Here is a 7,873-nt window from a genome sequence, read left to right on the forward strand (position 1 = left end):
CTATAAAACCATTAAGATACACCCACAGAGCACATTCTTTAAAATACTTCATGGTAAAACATCTCTCTATGGCCCAAACGTCTTTGCAGGGAGCCATTCACCAGTCTTCTTGCTTTCTTTGCAGGGCAATGATCCCCTCGCCCCACTTTTCACGTTGAGGGAGAATCCTACCAGGAGGGAGATGGCACTTTTGGCCCTATTGGAGCTTGCCTGGAAGAACAGATTGCAGGTGGGAACGCAAGATTTCTGTGGCCCTGAGTTCAGAGACAACCCTCCTCTTTTTCAGGCTGGCAATGGAGAGCAGTGCTGGGAAAGGAGACTTTGGGAGAAGAACTTGGTGGGGGATGCCCTCTGTCCAGAGGCAAAGGGCCAGCGCTTCAGGCATTTCCAATACCAGGAGGCCCAGGGACCCCGGGAGCTTTGCAGCCGCCTCCACACTCTTTGCCGCCAGTGGCTGAAACCAGAAAGACACACTAAAGCAGAGATGCTGGACTTGGTGATCCTGGAGCAGTTCCTGAGTATCCTGCCCCCAGAGATGGAGAGTTGGGTCAGGGAATGTGGGGCAGAGAACAGTTCCCAGGCAGTGGCGCTGGCTGAAGGTTTCCTCTTGAGCCAGGCAGAGGAGAGGAGGCAGGAAGAGCAGCAGGTAAGAGAGCCAGATCAGTGGCGTCACTAGGGAGGTGTAGGGGGTGCAGAATATGCTGGGTGACATCCCAGAAGATTGGTGACACGTGGTTGGGACCTCTCCCTGCACCCTCCTGACTTTGCTGCAGTGTTGGTGGTCTCATGAGGGGATGCCCACCACCACAGCTAAGAAGAGGGCCGAGCACACCCTATTGGCCTCCTTCACCACCACTGACAGCCCATCCTGCACTGGGTGACACCAGGCATGGGGACACCACTGAGCCAGGGACATTTATTTTGAAGAAAATAATCAGGTTTAGAAGTGGAAGTTGAGGATAAAGGAATTTGGAAAGTGAAAGAAAGTAAGAGTAGGTAGTAGATGTAAAATTGAAGGGGAAAGAAGCAAGCAAGAGGAAAGGGAAGAAGAGAGAAAACAGTTAGAGAAGATGGGGCCAAGAAGGTATAAACCCATAGGGGTAATTTTAGAAGGCCAAGAGAAGGTAATGCAAAAAGAAAAGAAACTTGCTGAACTAAGAAGAAAATGCTGAATTAATTAGGTAGGGGGGAGGGATATGGGAATCAAGAGATATTGAGAGGAAGAGATTTTATGTTTATTCAGAGGGTTTTGTCAATGTGTGGTGTGATGTGATTTTGTTTTGTCTTTTGTATATTGTTATATGTCATGTATATGTTTACTGTTTTATTTTCTGTTATAAAAATAAAAATTAAAAAAAAGAAAAAAGTATATATACTCCATACACTTCCATGCCACCACCCTCTGACAGTGGCAGCCACAGATGCAGGCAAAACGTCAGGGGTAAATTCTTCCAGAACATGGCCACATAGCCTGAAAAACCCACAAAAAACTATAGATGCTGGCCATGAAAGCCTTTGACTTCACATTGGTTTACAATCTGTTAGCCAATTGCCCCCAACAAGCTGGGTATTCCTTATACCCACCTACAAAAGTATGGAAGGCTGAGTCAACCTTGGAGCCCTGGGATCGAATTTACAACATTGTGGCTGCAGTACCAGCATTTAAATAAACATCAGATTCTCCACCCACAGTATGTTCTCTCCCATTAAAAATATATTTGGTAATTTTTCTCTTTGCTTCTTTGACATTCAGATGGCAGACTTGTTTGCAGACGAGGTCACCGCCTTGGAAATGTCTCCTTCTCCATCCAGCTGTATGTTGCAGCCTGAGTGGATCCTGCAGGACAATGATGAAATGTCAGCCTCTTTAGGTAAGGATCTAGGAGCACTTGGGCAAGTCACACTCTCTCAGCCTCAGGGGAAGACAATGCGAAGAAAACACTTATAATAGGTTTGCCTTAGGGTCGCCATAAGTGGGAAATGACTTGAAGGCACAGAACACACACTCAGTAAAATGGTGTCCCATATACAGTGGGCCCTTCTCTTATGCGGGAGATTGGTTCTGGACCTCGCCACATGAGGGAAATCCAGCATATGCTGGTGTCCCATTAGAAATAAGCTCACAAAACTACAGAACCCATAAGCCATGGCAATTAAAGTGGTATCAAATGGCATTATTTCTGAAGTGCAGATGCAGCCTAAGATTTTTGCTACACCAGCCGACCTTAGTTACCTCAAATCTTCTGCTGTTTCCTATAGTTTGGATGCATATGTTTTTTCCTCTGCATTTGAAAGAGTATAGAAAAACTGAACCAGAAACAGAGAAAATGGCCAATGACATTTCACCTTTTTCCTTTTCCGTTTCTTACAGGAGACGTTACAGAACCAATATATACCAGCTCACCTCTTCATTTTGAAGTCCTCAGCCTAGCTGAGATGACACTGGATCAGGTAGGTGCAAGGATCCCTTGGTGCGCTCCCTGTGTCCCCTGAAATGTGTCCATGGCCCTGACAAAACTTGGCCCTTTCCCTCTCTTTCCATCCAAGAGGCCCACATCAAAGTCTGTTTAGATTTAAATCTAGATAAGCAACCATAAGTAACCCATTTACTGATGGGGTCAGCATTTCCTGTTCAACGGTAATGTTCTCTGTCTAGGCAGTCTTCAAAGAGGTGGCAGTGTATTTCACGGAGGAGGAGTGGGCCCTACTGGATCCGGACCAAAGGACCTTGCATCAGGAAGTCATGGAAGAGAATTTGGGGACTGTGTCTTCTTTGGGTAAGGCTCTTTCTTTCCTTCCTTCCTTTTAAATTTTATTAGGTTATTCATAATATGACTTAGTAGCATAATGCAATTATTTTTTTAAGTAGGACAAACAAGAAAATCACCAGGCTTTGTATATGTTTTCCCAAAGTTTTCAAGGTTTATATAGCAATAGCAGATTCATTTATATGCCACTTCATACCACCTAAGCAGTATCTAAGTAGTTTACAATGTAAGCTATTTGCCCCCAACAAGCTGGGTATTGATTTTAGTGACCTTGGAAGGATGCAAGACTGAGTCGAGTTTGAGCCCTGGTTGGTGTTGAACTCGCAGTCTTATGGTTTGTGAGTGAGTGGCTGAAGCACAGGCATTTAACCACTGCGCCACAAGGGCTCCTTTATATGGAAAAAGAGGCTAGACAGCTGCCTACTGGGAATGCTGTAGCTGAAGATCCTGCAGAGGACAGATGGGGAGTTGGATTTGATGGCCTCTGTGGGATCCTTCCAGCTCTATGATTCTGTGACATTTAACCAACCAGGTTAACACTGATTTCAGCATCCCTTTCTCTGTTGAGCTCTGACCAATTATTTCTGTCCTTTTCAGGAGCTGATAGTTGGAAGCATGTAAAAGAAGAACCAGCCAGGCCATTGGTGGAGGGAGCCAGATGTACAGAGATGGAAGACAGACTCGTCACTTTCTGGACAGGGAGAGAAATGGAAAATGGTCAAGAAACATCAGGTAAATTGGTCAAAGAGTCACAGATTGTGATTAAGGTTGCATCCACACTATAGAAATAATCAGGTTTGACACCACTTTAACTGCCAAGGCTCAATGTTATGGAATCCTGGGAACTGTAGCTTTTTGGGGCATCAGAGCTCTCTGACAACGGTGAAATGTTTCACTAAACTACAATTCCCAGAATACCAAAGCATTGATCCACAAGCAGAATGTTCCAGAACTAAGTAGCTTTTGGCAGGAACCTCTCCCCTAGCCCAGCATGAAAGCAGGGAAGAGCTATGTTGGGGAATGAGACAGAGTGCCCACTGAAAGCTATTCAACTCTAGAACATCCCATTCCATTTGTGGCTCTGCACAGGCGCACAAACTATTTATGTAAGGGTGGCCACTCAAATAACCACAATGAGGCACAGAGACCAGAAAAAGGAGCATTTGAATGGAGACTATGGAGTTACAAAAGAAAAAAGAGACAACTGTAAAAAAATTTAAATGTATATTTATGGTCACCATATGTTGGAAATGACTTGAAAGCACACAATAACAACAGCAACAAATATTTGTTTCTATCCTGCCTGTTTCCCAGATTGGGACTCAATCTGGCTTACAACAATGAGAAAACATTGAAGTTTATCGCATGGGCCCTAAAATGGAACAGAATGGGGCTAGGGACTCCATTTTACTGCACACCGGAACACCGCTGCTGCTGCTAGGCTTTAGAACAGTTCTCAGAAATCGCGCCCTCTGGAATGGAGGGAGGATGTGATTGGAATGCCTGGCGGCACAGCAACATTCCAATGTGCAATAAAATGGGGTTCCTAGCCCCATCCCATTCTGTTGTACCTAAATGGGCTCATTTTAGGGCCCATGCGATAAACTCTAAGGTTAAAAATCCACAAAATTCAAAAGTTAAAATACAGTTAAACAATCAGAAAAAATTAAAACCAGGTATTTATTTATTTATTTAACTTGTATCCTACCTTTCTCTCAATATAGGGACCCAAGGTGGCGAATGGCAAATTTAGAACAATACTATTTAAAAACAGTACAAAACCATTACAAGGTATAAATATAAAATTTAAAGACGAATTAAACAATTTGAAAAGTTAAAACAGTTATGTATTAAAATGTAACATGTTACATATTATCATTAAATAGAGCGGGTTGAGATGTATATCAGTAAAACACACACACCAACACAACAATTAGCAATATCTAGCAGGGATAGTGTAAGATGGGTCTCATATCATCACTCTTCTAACTCTTATTGGAAAAGAAAAGTCTTTGCTTGTTTGCAAAAGGAAAGTAGGGAGAGAGGCAGTCTAAATTCTTTCGGAAGCGAGTTCCATATCCCAGGGCAGCCACTGAGAAGACCCCGGTCCATGTTTCCACCAGATGTACCTGTGAAAGTGGTGGGATGGAGCGATGTGCCTCTCTGTCTACAATGGTCTACAAATGGTAGACACATGTCCTTATGTTTTTAAAGAATAGTTATACTGTAGTGTCTAAACTGATTTCACAGCAATTAAGCTTTTTGGTGTAATTTTAAAATGTGACTTTATCATTACTACCAAAGTGTCACGCTATTTGTCAGTGTTTAGAGCAAGAGAACACAACTTTGGCAGGTATTGCATGGACTTTTAAAAATGTATTCTAGAAATTGGGGGGAAACTAAAACTGGGAATGACCACTTCCTCATTAATAACACAAGGCTTAAAAATTATTAAATTGTGCAAAGGGTCCATGTCATAACCTTTTAAAAAAGTGAGTTGGTGAGGGCTTTTGTCCTTCATTTGCTAGTCAAAATACCAAGATTCCAAAATCTGTGGATGCTCAAGTTCCATTATATACAATGACATAGTAAAATGGTGTCCAAATGGGAAAATCAGAGCTTGCCTTTATGTATTTTTTAATATTACCAAGCAGTGGATAGTCGAATCTGTGGGTAATGGATATGGAGGGCCAACTGTGCAAGTGAGTCCAGAAGTTGTTGGGTTGAACAAACAGCTATACTTTTCCCACTTCCAGTTTAGACATTATTTATTCCGGTATTTGCATCTTGGTATAATTTTTGGTGCAATCTCAAAACAAAGTTTGCCACAGTTAATAGTCAGCTAATAGTTAAAAAGAGGTCATACTGAAACCCTGTCTTAACCAAACATTTCTTTTTGTGTAATTGTAAACTATTTAATTAGAACCTTAATCTAACATAACCTATTCATGTTTTTTTAAATATGTACATTTTCCTTGTCATCAAGAACTATCTAAATACTTGGAATATGGAAAGAGTCAGGAGACATGTCTCTCTGGCCATCAAGCAACTTATACTAGGGAGAAACCATTTAAGTGCTTGGAGTGTGGAAAATCTTTCAGCCAGAAGATAAGTATCGCTTGTCATCGAGCATTTCACACAGGAGAGAAACTCTTTACATGTTTGGAGTGTGGGAAAAGTTTCAGTCGGAAGAGAAGCCTCACTTGTCATCAAGCAATTCACACTGGAGAGAAACCATTTAAGTGCTTGCAGTGTGGAAAGAGCTTCAATCAGAAGATACATCTCACCTATCACCAAGCGACTCACACAGGAGAGAAGCCATTTCAGTGTCTGAAATGTGGGAAGAGTTTTAGTCGGAAAGAATACCTTATTTCTCATCAAGCAATTCATACTGGGGAGAAGCCATTTAAATGCTTGGAGTGTGGAAAGAGCTTCTGTCAGAAGAAACATCTTAATTATCATCAGGCAATCCACACTGGGGACAAGCCATTCAAGTGCTTGGAGTGTGGAAAGACTTTCATTCGGAAGGAACACCTCACTTCTCATCAAATAACTCACTCAACGGAGAAACCATTCAAATGCTTGGAGTGTGGCAAGAGCTTCCGTCGGAGGGAACACCTTGCCTCTCATCAAACAATTCACACAGGGCAGAAACCATTTAAATGTTTGGAGTGTGGAAGCACTTTCACGGAGAAGAGAAGCCTAACTGATCATCAAGCAACTCACACGGGGGAAAAGCCATTCCACTGCTTGGAATGTGGAAAGCGCTTCCGACGTAAGACCCACCTCACAGAACATCAAAGAATCCACACAGGAGAGAAACCATTTAAATGCTTAGAGTGTGGACGTAGTTTCAGTCTGAAGACAACCCTACTTCTTCACCAAGCAACGCACACAGGGGAAAAACCATTTAAATGCCTTGAATGCGGAAAGAGTTTCTTTCGGAGGACAAGACTCACTGCTCACCAAGCTGTTCACGCTGCAGAAAAACCATATAAATGCTTGGAGTGTGGGAAAAGTTTCAGTTGGAGGCAAAGTGTGATTCGTCATCAAATAACTCACACAGGAGAGAAGCCATTTACATGCTTGGAGTGTGGGAAGAGTTTCCTTCGGAAGCCAGACCTCGCTCGTCATCAAGCATCTCACGCAAGGGAAAAAATATCGACATGTTTGGAGTGTGGGAAGAGTTTCTGCCAGAAAATCCGTCTCTCTTCTCGGCAGGCGACTCATCCGGGGGAGCGAGCATTGAAGTGCTCAGAGTGTAGAAAGAGCTGTAGTAAGAAAAGTGCCCTTGTTTTCCCTCAGACAACCCAGCTAGGGCCTGAACTTTTATCATAGACAATAATATTTCTTTACAATTTTTAAAGAACTATGGGAATTTAAAACTTCCTCTCCTAAAGCATAAGATGACTTATTTTGATAAAATATCAAATAAAAAGTAACTGAAAATACAGTGGTACCCCGGGATACGAATGCGCCGCCTTACGAAATTTCCGGGTTACGAAAAAAATCCATTTAAAAAAACTGTTCCGGGTTACAAAGGTTTTTTCGGGTTACGAAAAAAATTTGGTGCTTTTCGGCGCTATTTCACACGAAATCGCGGCTTTTCCCCATTAGCGCCTATGGGTTTTTCGGCTTGCGAAGTATTTCGGGTTACGAAAGCGGCGGCGGAACGAATTAATTTCGTAACCTGGGGTACCACTGTACTTTATACAGAGGACAGAAGAAGGTTTCAAGTTGTTCTTTACCAGTTAATGAACAATAACAGCCAAAATTCACAAAACGGCGATACTTTTATTGGCTAACCAAAATGCACAAAATACATGTTGGAAGCTTTCGAAGCTCCGCTGGCTTTTTCATCAGGCAAAGATGCTAAAAATCATACAGGATTTTAAAAAAGTATGATGATGTTAGTGACAAACCTGTATTTTGTCACGATGTTGCTGTTCTCAGTTCAGGTGTTGTTGGAGGGGCATTCATGCAGGCTGCCCCCTTTTCTGGCCATGTGAATTTTCCAGAAGAAAATTTTAAGTTCTATTAGCAAGACAAAAAGAGATCCTTCTCTTGAGATCCAAGTTGCAGTAGTAACTGGGCAACAGTCATTG

The 7,873-nt window shown here is 42.4% G+C and overlaps 1 protein-coding gene across 2 annotated transcripts; it reads left to right on the forward strand.

Annotated features, from left to right (window-relative positions):
• The first annotated feature begins 30 nt into the window (after positions 1–30).
• LOC121917759 (gastrula zinc finger protein XlCGF57.1-like) lies at positions 31–7,867 on the forward strand. Of its 2 annotated transcripts, none has more exons than XM_042443879.1 (7): positions 31–646; positions 1,754–1,871; positions 2,372–2,451; positions 2,657–2,777; positions 3,366–3,500; positions 5,755–7,217; positions 7,473–7,867. In XM_042443879.1, the coding sequence occupies exons 1-6, from the start codon at positions 182–184 to the stop codon at positions 7,104–7,106; spliced, it is 2,271 nt and encodes a 756-aa protein (XP_042299813.1). In that variant the 5' UTR covers positions 31–181; the 3' UTR covers positions 7,107–7,217; positions 7,473–7,867. The 2 variants fall into 2 exon arrangements, with proteins under 2 accessions (XP_042299813.1, XP_042299814.1); XM_042443880.1 differs by having other exon boundaries at positions 32–229.
• Positions 7,868–7,873: the final 6 nt, after the last annotated feature.

The sequence above is a fragment of the Sceloporus undulatus genome, unplaced genomic scaffold (genome assembly GCF_019175285.1).
Source record: "Sceloporus undulatus isolate JIND9_A2432 ecotype Alabama unplaced genomic scaffold, SceUnd_v1.1 scaffold_575, whole genome shotgun sequence".
Lineage (NCBI taxonomy): Eukaryota > Metazoa > Chordata > Lepidosauria > Squamata > Phrynosomatidae > Sceloporus > Sceloporus undulatus.

Excerpts from the sequence above, each read along its gene's own strand:
- LOC121917759 (XM_042443879.1), top strand. The coding sequence starts at position 182 with ATGGCACTTTTGGCCCTATTGGAGCTTGCCTGGAAGAACAGATTGCAG. Across the intron at positions 647-1,753 it reads GGAGGCAGGAAGAGCAGCAG|ATGGCAGACTTGTTTGCAGA; the intron begins GTAAGAGAGCCA and ends TTTGACATTCAG. Across the intron at positions 2,452-2,656 it reads CTGAGATGACACTGGATCAG|GCAGTCTTCAAAGAGGTGGC; the intron begins GTAGGTGCAAGG and ends TTCTCTGTCTAG.